Source organism: Rhinatrema bivittatum, chromosome 3 (assembly GCF_901001135.1).
Source record: "Rhinatrema bivittatum chromosome 3, aRhiBiv1.1, whole genome shotgun sequence".
In the NCBI taxonomy this organism is placed as follows: Eukaryota; Metazoa; Chordata; class Amphibia; order Gymnophiona; family Rhinatrematidae; genus Rhinatrema; species Rhinatrema bivittatum.
In genome coordinates, this window is record NC_042617.1 from 331,699,105 (window position 1) to 331,718,961 (window position 19,857).

General features: G+C 45.0%; 1 protein-coding gene across 1 annotated transcript in view; it reads right to left on the reverse strand.

The window, feature by feature from the left end:
• The window catches only part of LIN28B (lin-28 homolog B), a 157,912-nt gene that overhangs the window by 59,897 nt on the left and 78,158 nt on the right, over nucleotides 1-19,857 (reverse strand). Inside the window, exon 3 of the mRNA XM_029597008.1 lies at nucleotides 19,117-19,301. Within this exon, the coding sequence (XP_029452868.1) occupies nucleotides 19,117-19,301 (185 nt within the window). The remainder of the gene's footprint in view (nucleotides 1-19,116; nucleotides 19,302-19,857) is intronic.

A 19,857-nucleotide genomic window follows, 5' to 3' on the forward strand; every position in this document is an offset into this window, starting at 1 on the left:
GCACAGTAAAACGTATAAAGCTTTATACACTTCCGGTATGCTGAGACACAGACTTGTGCATTTGAGCAGTTCTGCACTGTAAATTTAAACAAGAATCCTGTGGTGGACAAATACAGTAGGCTTCCTGTTTGCTGAGATGTCAATTGGTTTACAGACTGTGCACTGAGCTATTGTGCCTAAGTTAATGTCAGTAGCTGCACTATTAGTTACTGTGAAGGAAGTAACATTATTTGAATGGTCATCTTCTTTTTCACGTTGCTCTTATATACATAAGCCCCTGAAGCAGTCCACATTGTATGGGGGAAATCCGGCCCGAGTCAGGCACTGGTTTTGACCTTTAATGAAAGTATTTCCTGACACCAATCTAATTTTGTACCTGGAGAAGAATCTGCACCACTCCGGCAGCCCTTTTCTTGATCACCACCAGCAGCATGGCCTCAGGAAAAAAGTGAGGTCTCCCTCTTGGTTTGGTAAGCGAGTAATAATAAAGACATTTGACGTAAACCAGTCCTAGTGCCTAGTCCTGGGATACCCCACTGGTTACTTTATTGTTACCAATGCGGACTCCATTTAACAACCTCTGCATCTCGTCATTCAACTAGCTCCTTACCCAATTTACAACTTTCCAGTATATCGAATTTTTCGCTCCATAAGATGAACTTTTTTTTCCCCCAAAAGTGTGGGGAAAATGCCTGTGCGTCTTATGGAGCGAATATAAAAAAAAAAAACTAAAAAACTAACTACCCTGTGACATAGTAAGGGCAAAGGGCCGTCGGCGCCATTTTGATTACTGGCAGCCGATGGCCCAAGTACAGGAGATCACCAGGGACTTTTGGCAGGTCTTGGGGAGGTCAGGAGGGTGGGGGCTGTAGTTAATTACATTTAAAGGGTTAGGATGGGGGGGGGGTTTCCCACAGAAAGAGAACGATAAACATTTTCTGATCTGGGGAGTGGACCGAAATGGTCCTCCCCAGACCTGAAAACGAAATAGGGACAAAAAAAAAAATGTTATGCACTCCTCTAATTTGCTCCACAAGACGCACAGACGCCCGGGAACAGAGCCGGTTTAGCACACCATTTATTTATTTATTTTTTAATTTTCCCCCTCTGAATCCTAGGTGCGTCTTATGGAGTGAAAAATACGGTAATTCAAATTTGTTCACCCGTCTTCTATGCAGATCAGTGTCAAAACCTTAGTAATGACGTCCAAATAAGCAACGTTTACTGCACCTCTCTAATCCATCACCTTTGTCCTCTCACTGGAGAACTCTCTTTTTAAATGCATTTAAAACCAATAACTTTTCAAAAGAAATAATGTAAAGACTTAGCTTTTGAATAATGCTGAGGTTATCAACAATTTAAGAACATAAGAACATGCCATATTGGGTCAGACCAAGGGGTCCATCAAGCCCAGCATCCTGTTTCCAATAGTGGCCAATCCAGGCCATAAGAACCTGGCAAGTACCCAAACATTAAATATAATCCACGTTACTGTTGCTAGTAATAGCAGTGGCTTTCTAAGTCAACTTAATTAATAGCAGGTAATGGACTTCTCCTCCAAGAACTTATCCAATCCTTTTTTAAATCCAGCTACACTAACTGCACTAACCACATCCTCTGGCAACAAAATTCCAGAGTTTAATTGTGCGTTGAGTGAAAAAGAACTTTCTTCGATTAGTTTTAAATGTGCCACATGCTAACTTCATGGAGTGCCCTCTAGTCCTTCTATTTATTCAAATGCTAAGTCTTGCCATATTTCTTTCGAAAAGTTATTGGTTTTAAGTGCATTAAAAAATTAAGTGGGGAAAAATCAGGGACCTATGATTAGATTTGGGCACACAACAGAAAGTAATTTGTGACCTCTCTAAAAACAGAGCCCTGCATTATGAAGGTTCTGTAAAAACTTAGGGGTAGATTTTAAAAGGTGTGCGTGGGCGTACATGTGCGCGAGCTACCCGGCGCGCGCACATGTACGCCCGATTTTATAACATGCGCGCGCATGTTATAAAATCGGGGACCGGCACGCGCAAGGGGGTGCACAATTGTGCACATTGCGGGCGCCGAGCCGCACTGCCTTCTCCTGTTTCCTTCCCCCTAGCCTTACCTTCCCACTCCTTCCCCTGACCTTTCCCCCCCCCCCCCCAGCCCTACTCTAACACCCCCTGACCTTTGTCTTATTGTTTGTGCCTGCCGGCAGGCGATCCTCCAACATAGCGGCAATGGCCTCTCTGTCGGAGGCCTCTGGTCCCGCCCCCGGACCGCCCCTATAGTAAAGCCCTGGGACTTAACACCGTCCTGGGGCTTTACGCTCGTCGCCGGGCCTTTTTAAAATAGGCCCGGCGCGCGTAGGGCTTTTAAAATCCGGTCCTTAATGTTTTGTTATTGCAGCTTGAGGTTAAAAATTCTGTTGCAGAGAGAAGAGCTTTGCTCAGATTGCATACATTTCAGTAATAAAAGGTGCACACCTTTAATACTCCACCCCCCACACCCTCACAGAAGGAAAAAAAAAAGTATAAAAATTGTTGCTTCCACTTTTGAACAAGCATACTGCTCCCTTGAAATCATCACTACACTTTTCACCAAAGGAAGCCAAAATCACCCCGTTATCAGCCACCTGGTTCTCTCACACTGCTCCATGGTCACACCAATCCCCCCCCCCCCCCCCAGCACACTCCCAATGGACTCAAATAAAAACAGTTTCTCTCTACCAGTGACCAATGCTCAATTAATTCCACTTATTCAAAATTAACCAAGCCTCTGAAAGCAGGGAACCATCTGTAGTTGTACAATATGTCATCCCTTCGGGTGATCCTTCTGCTGCCGTCAGCACAGTTATTGAGCTCTAGCGAATGTGCCTAAAACAGCTCCCAGTGGCTTCTATTCATGGCCCATATTGTTCAGACATTCAGGTGGCCACATTTCCAAATGGATGCGGACAATAGTAAAGGCTAGATATATAGAAGGGCTACCACACTGGTGCGAAGTCTAAATTGTAAGACCTATGAAATTAGATTTAGGGGCCTAAATATGTATAACCCTAGAGGAGAGAGGAGGAACGTGATAAAGGCATTCAAATGCACAAAAAGCACAATTTTATTTTCAGTAGAATAGAGGCTGTAGAACAAAGGTGTAATAATATGAGGCTCTAAGTGGAGGGGTGTAGGAATAACACTAGAGGACATTTCTTCACACCAAAAAGGTGGTGGAAGCATCAAATGGCCTAACAGTGAAAGTGGAATAGGAAAAAAACAGTAACAGAATAAACACCTAAAATAAGCACAGAGAATCCTTGAATACAAGGATGTGAGGGTAAAATCCAATGTCGGGTAGGCTCTGTGGTGTTGCATTGGGAATGGGCAGAACTAGAGATGGGCCTTGGGGGTCTATCTAGCCTCATTTTTTCTTTTTCTCAGTCGTGATGAGTGTTGCAGAATGGATACCGCTCAGACAGTGCAGTAACTGCATGACGGTTACACGAGCAGCAGCGGGTGCTGTGGCCCAGATAGCAAGCCCAACACAACCGGCATCTCAAGTTGAGTAGAACGACCACTGAAGTAAAATCTAAAAACATCCTTCCCTTAATGCATCCTGGTGCACCAGCATAGTAATAACTAACTGTCAACAGGAAAAAAAATGGTATACTGGCTAATTTTGTATCATCTGTAAAAGAGAAAAATATATATTACCACAAAAAGCCGTTTCTATGGTGACGGCCATTTGCCAGAGCGTCCCCATGGCAACCAGCGAGATTACAGGATTTCCCCCCCAACAACTCATCCTAACACTGGAGACAATCATTCAGTGTCTGACAATACCACAGAGTGGCCCAGGAATTCTCTATACTGCACGCGGCTGGTAACAAGACTGCCTTGGAGAAAACGGTCAGAACACATCCCAGGATCCACACTGCACGGCCAGCCCAAGAGCTGCTCTTTCGATGCTTGCCATCGGCACTTTCTAGATGGACTGCAATGGAAGATTTGGTACCTTGTTAATAAAGCTTAGCTCTATAATACCTTAAAGGGCCCGCCCCCCTTTTTTTTCCCCTTCTATTCCATTTTTCTGATCCACATGATAGGCAGCAGTAACACCATTCACTGTGACTGCGCTTATGTGATGATATGAGTAGGGGGGAAAGGAGGAGAGGGGGCAGGCTTAGGGCTGAAGGCAGCAGGCGATTCAGTCTCCCGTACAGATCCCCTGTCTACTAAAAACACACGTATGTTAATCAGAGCACTGAGGATGCTTCCTGTCAGAATATTACAATTGCTACTGGTGGTTCTGTAACCGTTACAGTTCAATCCATTTTTTTTACTTTCTTCCTCCCCTCCCTGAAAGATCTGCAAGCTTTGATTCATTCCTCTTTCTTCCATTTGTTTACTGAACTGCAAGACGCAAGAAACGGACGTGGAAAAAGTCAGCATGCAGGAGGGCGGCAGCGGCCTTCTCGCTCTGTAATCCTTGATCGGTGCTGGCTCTCTCCAATCCATCGCTAACAAAAAAAACAAAACAAAACCTCAAACAAACAAGCCATGAAACAAAAAAACAAAAATGCACTCTCTCAGCAGGATGTTTCTCCTCTCTCCACAGTCTCCTCAAACCCTCTCACTCTGACCTTCACCCTCCCCCCCCCCTGCTCATCCCCAGATAAGGGGACTGCCCCAAGCCCTAAACAAACAAAAAATAAATCATCTTAATCCCCTCTTGGGATCATCCACTACCACACTGGCAGTGGATACCCAGCCTATGCAATAAAATCAAAACCTGAACCACAAATTTGTAATACATAAAAACCGTCATAAGGCAGAAATCACTAAACCAAGCTTCACCTATCACCCTACGGTATTCATCATCTATTTACTGAAAACAGCCAGGACTAACTTTCTCCTAAAGGCAATCAAACAGAGCTCCAGACAGAGATCCACAGGTAAACTATGCCCCATAAAAAGGAGCCACCTCAGAGTAGAGACTGACGGATGGTACCCACAGCGGGCACATGTAAGCTCAGCCTGGTTTACGGTGTTCTGCATTCTTATGGGAGGGGGGAAAAATAGGAATGTCTTTCTCACTGCTCACACAGTGGCGCATGCCGCTCCTGCTTCCCCCTCTCCAGCAGCACTATATCCCTGCTGGAAGCCCACTGACACTGAAAGGGTCCTGCTATCAGAATTCATTCTTAACAGGAGGGCGGGGCAAAAGGACACCCAGAAAGAAATCCTGCATGTAGGGGAAGAAAATAACTGGAGATTTCAAGGTTATTTTTTTAAACCAAGGGGCCAGAGTGCTATTGTACATGACTTAAATATTAGCAGGAAAAGGATGCAGTTAGCGCTGGGCAAGTCGCTAATGATTTATGAGGGCAATTTTCAAAATCCATTTACCCAGGAAAACGTCTGCCTCAAAACTGCCCTCCCAGTGCATGCATTTTTTTTTTTTTTTGCAGCATTAGCAGACGACGTTCTCAGGAGAACCTGTTTAAATCAGGGAAGGAAGGTAACTTGCGCAAATTTTATTTTCCCACAGGTGCAAATGTGTGCAGGTACTCTGCACCCCTGGCAGTATTCAAAGTGAAAATACGTGTGCGTTTTCACTTCTGAAAGTTGATGGCAAGGCCGTGGATGAAAAGTACTCAAGGTCGCTACAGCACGGTGGGGCAGTTATGAACATTGCACCCTGAATAGTAAAGTTTTGCATTTTCCATGGTACAGCCAACTAGCCCCATGTTACTCAAAGGAAATCCTGGCCAGCGAGGAATGTATTCAGATTCCCCTTTGGATTTGGCTCAGGCAGTGGCCAGCTCACTCTACAGCTCTTAAGACAGGCACCATATCTGCAGGCAGGGAGGGAGGTAGTTCTTTAAAGAAACAAAAAAAAGTTACAAGAATTCTACCTCCCCCTCTCCTTTCCACCCAAGAGAAAAACCACTTCAGGCTATGAAAGTCAGACATAGTTCATAAAGAAACTCAGCAGAGCCAGGTTGATTCCCTTCTACCCAAGGCAATTTTCACCTCGCTGCTAGCCAGGTTTCCACAGGCTTGGAAATTTAAACAGAAAACCCTTGCCCCGTCAGACTAACATGAACCGCCACTCGATTCCAGGTCATGACTAGATCCCCCCCACCATCACCCTTAACATCCAAACAGCCAACTGAGCGGATAGCGGGCCTATGGAAACTCAAAAAAGTCATCCCTGGCTTCACAGCCGGTCACGCTCTTAAGTGCCACATGTGCAGTCATGGGGGATCTGTGCAGGCGTAAAGCCTTTTGCTTCTTAAGTTGCTGCCTTGACTCTGGAAGCTTGGGGTTTCTACACTGACCTCTATCAAGAAGCCCCTGAAGGGGTTGGAGAGCGTTTATCTATTCTGTGGATTTTGGGGCGTTTGTAAATTCCACTCTCCGGGTTCCCTAAACCTCAGTTTATGGTCCATGGGGAAGGAAGCTCTTTGAGACAAGCACACACACAAAGCTCCAACCTGCCCCACAAACCAAACATTTAACTAGTACGGCAAGCTGTATCACCATTAATATACTCTGACGTGCAACTTTAACATTTGTGTCAATGACTTCACATTCTAGGCTCCTACCAGGGTTTCTAAGCACATCACCACCACTACCACCCAAACATTCAAAAAACGAAATTGGGCTCGCTCCCTACAAGGGTTAAACACGACTCTGCATTTTCTATTTGAATGAACGAGTCCTTCTGCTCAGCCAAGCCATTTAAGTCACCTATGGCATAGTATAATGAACGTATCAATAGAAAAAAAAAAAAAAAAAGAGAGGCAATGTGCATATCATAAAGAAACACCTTCTGCTCGGTTCCCAAGGGCTCTGCTGCCACTAACCCCAGCCACTTGAGATCTGCAGGAAGAAAGGGGGGGGGGGGGGGGGTTCCATACGGATTATTGGAGAGAAAAACTTTGTTTAAAAAAAAAAAACATGAAACATTACTATTTTTCACATTTTCCAGTCAGTCGCACCTCAAAATCCTGTGACTTCCAAAGTGCCAAAGAGGCTAACAAAGCAGTAAACACTGCGATCCAATCAATCCGAAGCAGAGGGCCAGAGACTGCAATTTCCCACTATCAGGTGGCCTGGAAACAGCAGACTGCTTTACAAATAATGGTGGCATCTTTTATTTTAATCATTTTTTTACATCCTTACATCAGCAATATTAGGGTGACACGAGGAAGGGGAAATCAATTAATCAACCTCCCCCCCCCCTTTTTTTTTTTCCCATCGGAGCGCACTGTACTAAATCAGCCTGTAATTTGGGAAGGGGGTCACAGAGGAATTTTACTTTTAAATCTGTGTCACGTTATTGGTAATGCATGGATTGAGAGAGCGAGAGCGCGCGAGAGCATGTTGGCAGGCAATTTCAACTTGAACCTCTGCCGGTCTTCTAATGCAGGTGCTGCTCAGCCCAGTCCAGGAGACCCACCTAATCAGTCTGATTTTCAATTTCTCTAGAACGAGATTATGTCTGCACATGGTGTAGATCTGCTGTACACTCATTGTGGAGATCCTAAAACTTCAGACTGGTTAGATGGTGCCTTCACAAGATTGGGCTGGGAAACAGTACCAGCTATGTAGCCAATCCATGCCCAGTGAAACCTGAAGGTTTGCATACATCACATCTCCTGCCCGCAGCAATGCTTCTACCGATTATTGGATGGATCCCAGAGAGGTACTCATCAAGACTGTGCTGGGTACCTTTCACTGTGGATCCATGTTCCTATGTGCATTTTTTGGAAGGGAACTGCTGGCTGAGGGCAGCAAAACAATGTCATGTAACCTGATTTTTCAGCAATGACACAGGATATACCAACATTTTATATATATATATATATATATATTATTTTTTTTTTTAATTTATTTATATATATATTTTTTTTTTTAATATGTTACACTGGCTAACCTCCAGTGCTCAGGTCCAGAGGCTCATTGCAATTTTAAATTGAATTTGTATGCATTTTGGTATTGTATGTGTTAAATTTTATAGTGAATGTTTTACTGTGCAAACCATCTAGAACTGTAGATAGCATGGTCAAGAAATTATTTTAAATAAATAAAAATATAAATCTGAGGTTTTTAGCAAGAAATCCTACAGATACACATATATATATATATATATATATATATATATATATATATATATATATATATATATACTGAGGCCAATATTTAAAAGGCCAGCCAACCTACTCAGCTACAGTTTATCCCTGATAACTTATTATCTGGCTTTCAATGGGCTAAATATCCCACTGAATTTTCACGGATAACTCAGTTAAATGGTGAGCATATCTGTTAAAAAAAAAAAAAAAAAGTTCTCATGGGCCTGGCAGCCCATTTCCCTGACACCCCGTGCCAGTGCCGAAAAATGGGGCCTGGCAATCCCATCCCCACCTCCAAACAAAAACTGAATTGATCTGGTTGCTGATACCAACCCCCACCCCTCCCAGATTTGCCATAAAAAAAAAAAAAAAAAAACCCAAAAACAAAAAACCCAAAACAGATAAGTCCATTCTTGTGAAATCCCGCCTCCACTCGTCCGCTCCCAGCATTGCTCTGAACATTATTCTGACAGCAACACTGGAAGCTTATTCTTACAGGGTGGCTGTCGGAGCAACGCCGGAAGCTGCTGGGGAGATGTAAGCGAGCCGTGATCCCAGAAACCATGAAAGGGTTTGAGAAAGAGGGGGGGGGGCTAAGCTATTGTTTTTTGGCAAACTGGGGAAGGGGCAGGAACAAGGGCAGGCCCGGTGAGCAGACCCAGAACGATTACAGTTTGAAAAACGTTGATTGGAGGAACTGGGGAGGCGGGGGCTTGGCCCGGCAGACACCCCCCCCCCCCCCCCCGTTCTTTTAATCACAGAGGTTGGGGGGGGGAGGGGGCAGGAGGCGGGGAAAATCAGGTTGCCAGTCCTGTGAGGCTGTTTTTAACAGCTCGCTTGCCTCTTAAATCGGCTACACATGCTTTTGAATAAAACTGGTTAAGCTTAAAGATGCCAGGAACGCATTGCATTGCTGGATAACTTGCTGGTGGCCATGCCTAGAGTTAGTCAAATAACTCCAAACATCGTAGCGAGCTGGATGAATTATTCACTCAAACATCGGTCTTTATCAGGAGCGCGCACAGGTTATCTGGATAAAGTGCCTTTGAACAGTGACCTGGTTACTAATAAAGGGGCCGGCGTTTAATGTGTGTGAACTTTTAAGACTATCAGAGGGAAAGATCTGCGGCAGAACAGTACAACTGCTTTACAAAGGAACATGATAGCCCTGTACTGAACTGAACTAAAAGGTGTGTGTGCGGGTTTGGGGGAGGGGAGGAGGAAGGGGGGCAGCAGAGAGAAGTAGGCATGTCAGAAACAATCAGGGATTGGACTGGCTGAATGCCAAGGTGCTTTATAGATCATAAACATGAGCTCCAACACTTTTTTTTTTTCCCCTTAACTCAGTGCTGACATTTTAGAAACTCAAGTGAAACACACACGTGCGCACCTACTAATGTTGAGACGCGGGGCAATGCGCCTCACGGGGATTCGTTAGCACATCAAAAATCAAGCATGATGGAGAAAAAGGAAATATAGAGTGAGAAAATAATAATTAAAAAAAAAAGAGACCTGATAAAGCTTGAGCAGGGGAGAACTTGACAACTAAGATTTTATACAAAAACGAGCAGCCATGCATCTGGGGCACAGAATCCCAAGCAGCATTTGCAGGATTTGGCGGGGTGGGGAGGGGAAGGCTGCTGTACTGTAATATTTTGGTAAATTTTCAAAAAGGATTTACACACTTAAAACTGGGGTTTACATGTGTGAACGCACTTTACCTGTGTAAGTGGGCTTTTGAAAAAGCAGAGTTGCTTACCTCTAACAGGTGTTCTCTTACGACTAACAGGATGTTAGTCCTAGGAGAACACGACGTTAGTCCTCACAGATGGCAGACATCATCTAGAAACTTTGACCGATACACTGAGGGGTAGATTTTAAAAGCTGGCGTGCGCAAAGCCCCAGGACGCGCATAAGTCCCAGGGTTTTGTTTGGGGGGGGGGCGTGTTGGGGCCGAGTGCTCCGGCACAGCGGCCTGTGCCGGGGCAGGGAGCCGACGACACGCACAAGTTATGCCTGCCAGAGGCAGGCGTAACTCAACGGAATAAGGTAGGGGAGGGGGATTTAGTTAGCGCTGGGGGGTGGGTTAGATAGGGGAAGGGAGGGAAAGGTGGGGGGGGGTGACCAAAAAAAGTTCTCTCCGAGGCCGCTCCGATTTCGGAGCGGCCTCGGAGGGAACGGAGGCAGGCTGCATGGCTCGGCGCGCACAGGCTGCCCATTTTGCACAGCCTTGCGCGTGCCGTCCCCGGATTTTAGAAGATACGCGCGGCTACATGCATATCTTTTAAAATCCGGCATACTTTTGTTCGCGCCGGGCGCGCGTATTTTTTTAAAATCTGCCCCCGAGCATGCCCAGCATCACACATCCATGCGGGGTCCTTCTTTGGTCTCATAACATAGAATTACGAAAAACTAAAACAAACATAGGAGAAACCCAACTCCGCGGGGTGGCGGGTGCGTTTCCTAAGGACTAATATCCTGCTGTCCTAACAAACAGGATGGCAGTCCCCACACATGGGTGAATCCCTAGCTACAGGCTACTCCCGAACAATGATGAGACCAACAGACACCTAACCAGGAGCCAACGGGCACAACAACACTGGTTCTGTTGGTAACAGAGGGAGATAGCCTGAACCCGAACAAGGGGCCCTAGGCAGGAAGAGTTGAGTTATGCAGCTGAAGGAGATTCCGAAGGGTGGACCCACTGAAACTGCTAGCACGTCTGCCATCCCTTTCCAGACAGCAGAGAGAGGCAAAGGTGTGGAGAGAACTCCATGTCACAGCCTTGCAGATCTCGCCCACAGGGACTGCTCACAAGTGGGCCACAGAACGAGCCTTGACATGGCCCCCAAGCTGCAGTCCCGCCTGAGCATAGCAGAAGGAGATGCAATCCGCCAGCCAGAGTGGGCTTGGAAACAGCAACTCCCAATCTATTCTTGTCAAAAGAGCTTAAGAGTTGCATGGCCTGCCTATGGCCTGCTAGCTGCTCCAGGTAGAAGGCTACGGCTCTCTTAGCCTGTGCAGAGCCCATTCGCCCTGGTGTGATTGAGGCTTGGGAAAAAAGGTGGGCAGGACGATTGACTGGTTTAGATGGAAATCCTTCCCCACCTTAGGCAGGAACCTAGGATCCGTGCGCAGAACCACCCTGTCATGGAAGAGCTTCGTGTTGGGTGGATACGTCACAGATTTTGCACACTGGTGTGACCGCAACCAAAAACATGACTTTCCAAGTCAGGTAACTTGAGGTCACAAGAATGCAGCAGCTCGAAAGGGGCTTTCATGAGCTGAGCCAACACCACCCTGAGGTCCCAGGACATAGAGGGAGGCTGCAGGAGAGGCTTCAACTGAAGCAGACCTCACATAAAGCATTCCACAATGGGTTGCACAGAGATGGGTGAACCATCCACACCGCCGTGGTAGGCACCGATAGCACTCAGGTGTACCCTAATGGGGTTATTTATTTATTTAGAGTTTTTATATACAGACATTCTTGAAAAAAAATATCAAATCATATCGGTTTCCATTGAAACAGAACAATCGTGGTTATGGCGTTACATTAAAACAAGTCGTCAAATAACAAATATAGATAACAAGTATAAATAGAACAGCAAATATAAATAACAAATATAAATAACAATATAAACAAATGTAAATAACCAGTATAAATAGAACAGCAAACAGTAGTAATAGGTCGCAAGTTGGTCTTTAAGCCAGCAGCCAAAAGGTGCAGGAGGTAATCAAGCAGGTTTGGTATGGAGCAGAACAGATCCAGGCCACGGTGCTCACACCACATGGAAAACCTTTTCCACTTCAGGCCCGTAAGACTTCCTAGTGGAATGCTTCCTGGAAGCCATCAGAACTCGGGACATCAGAGAGGTCGAGGAGCTGCAAAATTAACCTCTCAACATCAAGGCTGTCGGGGACAAAGCTCGGAGGCTGGAATGGCACATCCTGCCCCGATCCTGCATAATGAGAGGTCTGGGTAATCCTCAGGCTAATCGGATCCCACAGGAGTGGGAACCAGATCTGCCTTTGGCCAATGAGGGGTTATGAGGCTCATAGTTCCCCTGTCCTGTTGAAGATTCAGGAGAGTATTTGTCACCAGGAGAAGCGGAGGATACGCGTACAGAAGACCCTTGTCCCAATGGCGGGCAAAGGCATCTGAGGCTGGTTTGCATGTGGCACATTTAGTTTTAAATGTGCCACATGCTAACTTCATGGAGTGTCCCCTAGTCTTTCTATTATCCGAAAGAGTAAAAAACAGATTCACATCTACCTGTTCTAGACCTCTCATTATTTTAAACACCTCTATCATATCCCCCCTCAGCCGTCTCTTCTCCAAGCTGAAAAGTCCTAACCTCTTTAATCTTTCCTCATAGGGGAGGTGTTCCATTCCCTTTATCATTTTGGTCGCCCTTCTCTGTACCTTCTCCATCGCAATTATATCTTTTTTGAGATGCGGCAACCAGAATTGTACAGAGTATTCAAGATGCGGTCTCACCATGGAGCGATACAGAGGCATTATGACATTTTCCATTTTATTCACCATTCCCTTCCTAATAATTCCTAACATTCTGTTTGCTTTTTTGACTGCCGCAGCACACTGAACAGACGATTTCAATGTGTTATCCACTATGATGCCTAGATCTCTTTCTTGGGTGGTAGCCCCTAATATGGAACCTAACATTGTGTAACTATAGCATGGGTTATTTTTCCCTATATGCATCACCTTGCACTTGTCCACATTAAATTTCATCTGCCATTTTGATGCCCAATTTTCCAGCCTCACAAGGTCTTCCTGCAATTTATCACAATCTGCTTGTGATTTAATTACTCTGAACAATTTTGTATCATCTGCAAATTTGATTACCTCACTTGTCGTATTTCTTTCCAGATCATTTATAAATATATTGACAAGTAAGGTTCCCAGTACAGATCCCTGAGGCACTCCACTGCCCACTCCCTTCCACTGATATCAAACTCCAAGGGAGTACATTTAAGAGTGTTAAACTATTTTTTTTTTTTTTTTTTTTTACAGGAAAGATGGTGGATGCTTGGAATGCCATCCCAGAGGTGATGGGAGACAAAAATGCTAACAGAATTCAAAACAGTGTGGGATAAACACATTGGTAAGAGAATGGTAATGAAGCACAAAGGAGAAGTCAAAGGAATGGATTGTTCTTGTCATCCATAGTCTTTGCAAGATCAAAACACAGAAAACGACAGCCCGTGTCCTACCCCAGGCTTCACTCTTGCATCTAAGGACTCTTGGTACTTATCCCAAGCTTTTCTGAATCCTACTACTGTTGTTGCCTCCACCACCTCCAGTGGGAGTCCACGCTATACATCCACTTCTCTTTCCACAAAGGAATACTTTCTAATGTTACTCCCAAATCTATATTATAAAAATATAGTCCTCCCTTGGTCAACGAATCCAGAAGTTATTATACAAAACATTGATTGCCAAAATATTTTAAATTTAATAATCCTCTTTCATTTGTTAGAATCCCAATTACCATATATATATTCTGATTTTGTAATTCACTGACCTTCATAACACCCCATGGATAGAGAGCACTATCACTCAATATTTTTACCGCTTCGGGGTCATTTTTAATCATTGGTCCAAAAGTCCATAATTTTTCTAAGTGGCCGTCAAAGTGCAATAAGATGGTCACGGGAGGGAGAAGTTGAAGCTAAAAAGGAGAATAATCTCTAATACCGAGTTTTTGATACCGGAGGGTTCCTGATGAAGCGAGAAGTGAAACATGATCATGTCGGACTAGACTCTTGATCAGACACCGGATGTTGAATTTTCATTGAAAGGGAAGTGCTTCATACTTTATTCTACATTTAATGAGTGTGCGATTTTTTAAAGAAAAGGAGCCATTATAGAAATGAAAAAATGAGTAAAACTTAGAAAAATTATGGACTTTTGGACCAATGATTAAAAATGACCCCGAAGCGGTAAAAATATTGAGTGATAGTGCTCTCTATCCGTGGGGTGTTATGAAGGTCCGTGAAGTAGAAAATCAGAATATATATATATGGTAATTCGGATTCTAACGAATGAAAGAAGATTATTAAAATTGAACATATTTTTGCAATCAACGTTTTGTATAATAGCTCCCAAATCTATACCATTTTGAGTATCGTATCAAGACCTAGAACCTCCTTTCTACTGAAAAATGTTTGCTTCTGCATTATTTATACTTTTGAAGCATGCAAATATATTTTATATCCCCTCTCTCCTCTGGGTCAGGGTACATGCATTTAGTCTCATTTCATAAGAGTTTATGCTGTGCATCACAAGTGCATAACACAACAGTAGATATTTCACATATTTTCAGTTGCACCATATTAAATAGACAGGGTTTTTGAAAGTGCATCACCCTCTCGCCTGGGGCAGGTGCATTTTCTCAGCTGGTGGGCCCAGGAGCAGGGGAGGATGGCAGAAGCATCTTCACCCTGACTGGGGAACACAGGAGGAGAGGGAGGCAGAGGAAGGAGGCAGTGCCAGATCTTGGGAGGACAGAAAGAAGGGAGAAGAGGAGGAGAGTGTGAGGGGTGGTGGGGGGAGGAGGAGGAGGAGGAGGAGAGTGAAAAGCCATAGCGGGGTGGAGTCAGGAGAAACGCAAATATGCGCTCAGCATGTACTCCTGACGCCACACGTGCACCCCCAAAAAATACTGAGGGGCAGGGAGCACGGATAAAAAGGCAGGTGTGTATGGCAAGTAAGTCCTGGAGGAATGTTAGAATCCTTGTTAATACACAGAGAGGTCAATATTCAAAAATTGTGAGCTATTCATTTAAATGACTTTGAATATTGACAGGTTGTGAAAAAATAAATGGTCACGTTAAGTCCAAGACTTTATAAAAAAAAAAAATGTCGATGAGATGCTCAGATACTTATTCTCCATTTGTGGAGATTACCCTGCCAAAACTGAATGGCAAGCTGACATTTGTTTAAATAAACAGATGAGAATGCAGTCATCGGTCTGAAATCTACTTCCTCTAGGTGTCACTGCTGTAGCTGAATTAGCAGCCGACGATGCTCCCATAACATTGTACGAGGACATCAATTAATTATAAATCGGTGCCACTTCTCGTAGGCTGTAGAGGGATGTCTCAAAACTTTTGATTTTTTTTTTTTTTAAATCTATTTTAAATTTCTAAAATAGATTTTCTCTTTTCTGGCATTTTCTGCGAGTTGCTGCCCTCTTACAACAGTCCCTTCCTTTCAGGACTTCTGGCAACACTGACCGGCCGATACAATACAGTGCACTCAGCTGAGCATCCACAATACCTTATACTATAAGGGGATTTGCGAGTCCAAAACACGCATCCAACCCCTCTGTGAGACCAATAGCGCTCATCACATGCAAATGCTTGTTGATGAGGCTATTAGCCCCAGATACAACAACAACAAAAAAAAGTGTGCCCGATCCGCACATTTTATCTCAGAAATTAATGCCTGCCCCAAGGAGGCGTTAATTTCTGAGCAGCTCAAAAAAAAGTGTGCAGAAAAGCAGAATATACTGCTTTTCTGTACATCCTCTGACTTAATATCGTGGAGATATTAAGTCAAAGGAACCAAAAGGTTTAAAAAAAAAAAAAAAATGAATGAATATACAAACAGTGTGCCAGCGGTCAGGTTAGGAAAAGGGATTCTCAATTAATGAGCGTCTGTTTTCCTAACCCGACAGCCACCTCTCCTGCGCGCATGCTACCAAGGAGGAGCTAGGGGCGCACATCTGTCCCTAGCGCCAACTTTTAGCACGACCACTCATTTAAATATTCCATCACACGCCCAGGAGAGGGGGCTGTAAGCACGTTGAAAGTGCAGAGGTTCAAAATGGACACACATTTTTGCACGTCCCTATTGTATTCGCCTGTGTTTTGGGAACAGAGCAGGAACCTGAACGGCATAGTGTCGGGGTCTGACAAAGCAGCACGAGAGCTGAGGCATGAGCTCCAACGGGCAAGAAATCTGCCGACGTGTCCACAATTTTTCTGCAGGAACACACCTACCGGGTCATTCATCAAAATGCGTTATGGCGTTAACTCATGCGATAATTATGCTAGCGCATGGTGAGGGGCTGGTGGTGCTTTAGGAGCCAGTTTCTCATGTAGTGTGAGACGTATGAACAGCACGGTACACCTCGGTGAAGGTTTGACGCCATTTGGAGTGAGGAAAGTCTTACAAAGATGAAATCTTGTACTATGTTCTCACCCTAGCTCGGATGAGACTCTACATGAGAAACTGGCCCCTAAACCGTCAACACCACCTCTCCTCGACCTATTAGATGGCCCTCCTACAGAGCTATAAATACTTCACTACTATGAAGGCCTTGTAGATAGGCGCTCTCTCTCTCTCACTCCCTCCTCCCCCCTCCCAGCACAAGAAGCAAAAATAGGAATTATCACCGCGTGTGATAAGTTTACCGCGCCACGTGATATTACCAATGCGAAGCAGCATGTTATCGCATGGTGTGGTAATTCTAAAATTTTCCTAAACACGCCTCATAATGGGCGTTGTCCATGCGTTAACGCATTTTGATGAATCTAGGGGATAGTTGGTTAATTACCAAGGATTCCACTGTTTCTGTTTCAGTTGGCATGCCAAAGCAACCCTTGCTTCCAGTGCTCCCCTCAACACCCGGGTGGCCTCACCTCAAGCTGCTTGCAGAAGTCCACAAGACATAAATGAGAATTTGTGGCTCCTGCAAAGACACGCTGGACACCTCCTCTTTCAGGGAAGCAGCTGCATCCCTCAAGTCTGCTGGTCATTTGGCAACTTACAGATAAAAAATGGCCACCTAGACTGTCTTTGTGCTTTCTAACATACTGCTCCTCCGGTTGCCCTTTAAAAACAAAATAAAATAAAATTTTCACAATATTTTTCATAAAATAACCTGCAAGGGCAAACCCAGGGCTCAGTAACAGTGCCCCATACGGGCAAGTAGAGACCCTGAGTTCAGATCCAGACTCAGAGGCCGGTCATTACACAATGGCATTGCCGAACTTAGGGCATCACGCTTGTGGGGTTCCAGAAGGAGCCCTGGTGCATGGCTCCCTGCCAAGGACTGTCGCTACAATGACTGGTGTAAAATAAAAGATGGGGAGGGGGATATAAAATAAAGGAAATGATCTCTGGGCAAATGGGAATTAAGGCTGATGGCATCGCAACTCAAGCCTTGGCGCCTACTGAGCCGGAAGCCCACAGGAGCAGGAAGAAGCTGTCGGGGAGACACCTGAACTGGAGAGCATGGACTGTTCCTTAGGCTTTGCAGTTTATGAGACCTCCCCATTCAAGGTGTCTCATCTGTTCAAATTTAGAATCCTTACCCACTGACTAGAAGGGAAAACCCAGAGGGGTAGATTTTCAAAGGGGTACGCGCGTAGGATACATGCGTACCCCCCGAAAACCTACCCCAAACCCCCCCCTGCGTGCGCTGAGCCTATTTTGCATAGGCTCGGCGGCGCGCGCAAGCCCCGGGACACGCGTAAGTCCCAGGGTTTGCATGGAGAAGCGTGGCAGGGGGCGTGGCGGTCGTGACGCAGCGTTTCGGGTGCGTGGTGCTGGTGACGCGACATTTCGGGGGCGGCGCCGTGGGCGTGGTTTCGGCTCGGGGGCGTTGCAGTGCCCTCTAGAACAGCCCCCGGGTCGGGTGATGGCACGCCAGCAGCCCACTGGCGCGCGCAGATTTACGTCTGCCTCCAGCAGGCGTAAATCCGGCGATAAAGGTAGGGGGAGGTTTAGATAGGGCCGGGGGGGGGGGGGGGATAGGTAGGGGAAGGGGAAAGAAAGTTCCCTCCGAGGTCGCTCAGATTTTGCGCGTATCTATTGAAATCCTGCATACTCTTGTTCGTGCCTGGTGCGCGAACAAAAGTACGCATTCGCGCTAAATTATAAAATCTACCCCAGCAGGCGGAGAAGGGGGTAGATGGAGAGCAATATTTGGACCTTTACCACCCTGTACCAACAGATTTGCTTATGAACCACCTGCAGCATAATGTGTTGGGCAGAACCAGCCCGGCCTACTGCAGCAGGCGGCAGACACCCCAAAACCTAAAAGATTAGTTGGAGATTTGTTCCACAACAAAGCAGGCACCTCCGCAAAAGGCTCCATTCTGGAAGCAAAGCAGTCAATGTGGCCAATGGAAATGAAATGCTCACCACCTATGCTGCATCTCAAAGCAACTACCCAGATGTTTTCCCAATTAATTATTGACCGACTGTTGTTCCTGGGCAACATCCTAAGTTCTGAACACACATGGGAAGTCCTGTCTTAATTCATCCTGGAACTTCTTTAAGTGATATTCCATGAGACCCTAATGAAAAAAAAAAAAAGGCGGGTGGCATATGGAGAGAGCAATGGGCACAAGCAGACCCTTCCAAAATGCAACAGATCTGCCCCGTCGCAGGGTGGATTTTTCTGAAGTCGCAGATATTTCCTGCTCAATTATCACAAAATGAGCTAATGTGTAATGTCGCCCTTCATGTCTTGTACCCGGCTTCAATGCCGGAACGCAGCCTGCATCAACGCCGTCTATCCCGGCCCTAGAGGAGCACGGTCTGCTCCAGGAGCCTGTCGGAACGCCATGAATAAAAAAATAAAAAATAAAAAAAACAGTCTATGCACACCTCAGAGCAATATCTTCCCCTGATTATCAGCCATCACTCCCCGCTCCTTCCTTCCCCCTCCCCAAAGCCCAATCCAACACACACCTGTGGAGCAAAAACATTCCAGAAGGCTCAGCAGCTCCCCTCCCATCTCCGCCAGCCAGTTAAAGAGCATCGGCTCCAGCGCCAGAAATTAATTTCCAGATATGCACGCCCTGATCCATTCAGCCCATTAACATACAGAGCAGCCTTCCGTGCGTGTCACGCAGGAGTCCCAGAAGAGGATGAAAAAGAAAGAAAAACCTGATAGCCCCTCCACCCACTTTAAAAACATTTCAGCATAAGTTTGAAAAAAAAAAAAAAGAAATGAAATTACCTATCTCCCTTTGGTTTCCTTTTCTGTACTGTTTTCCCTTTGGGTCGTCTTTCACTTCCTACACAGGGGCTCCCACCTGGGCCCGTTACCCGTATTGACTCAAGGCCTTTGGCAGATTTCTTAAAAGTGAACGCCACTGCTTCTCCTTCCTTCAGGCTTCTAAATCCTTCCATGTAAAGTTTGCTCTGTGGATAGGAAAACAGGGGTTTAGTGACAGCATTTTTTAAATTTCCTTCTGCACCTTGGGAAAAATATCTAATAAAAAGAATAATAATAATAATAATCATGAATTGCTTGTAAAAAGCCTGCACGGGTTTAGTATGATCTGTGGCAGTCAATAACATAAAAAATTAAGCAACCTTTGTCATTATGATGTTAAACATGCCTGTTCAAAATAACCACACTGTAAATGACCCAAAGAATAGCTTGAAAAATAGGAATCAACCACGACAATATAAATTCAGCTATATAAAGTTATTCCTTTCCAATGAGTTTCTTTATGTAGCTGAATTTATATTGTCGTGTTCAAAATAACCACCACATCTTTAAAAAATAAAAAGAAAAGCAAGAAAGAAAGGTTTTCCAGCAAAGAAGCAACTTGAACATTTTGCTGGATGGTTAATATTGGATAAGCCAACTACAAATTCGATAACACAAAACATTTACAAAACAATCCTCTCGTTTTATTGGAAGGATGAGCGCCTGTGTGATTACAGCGCAACTCGAGAGTGAGTTTTACTT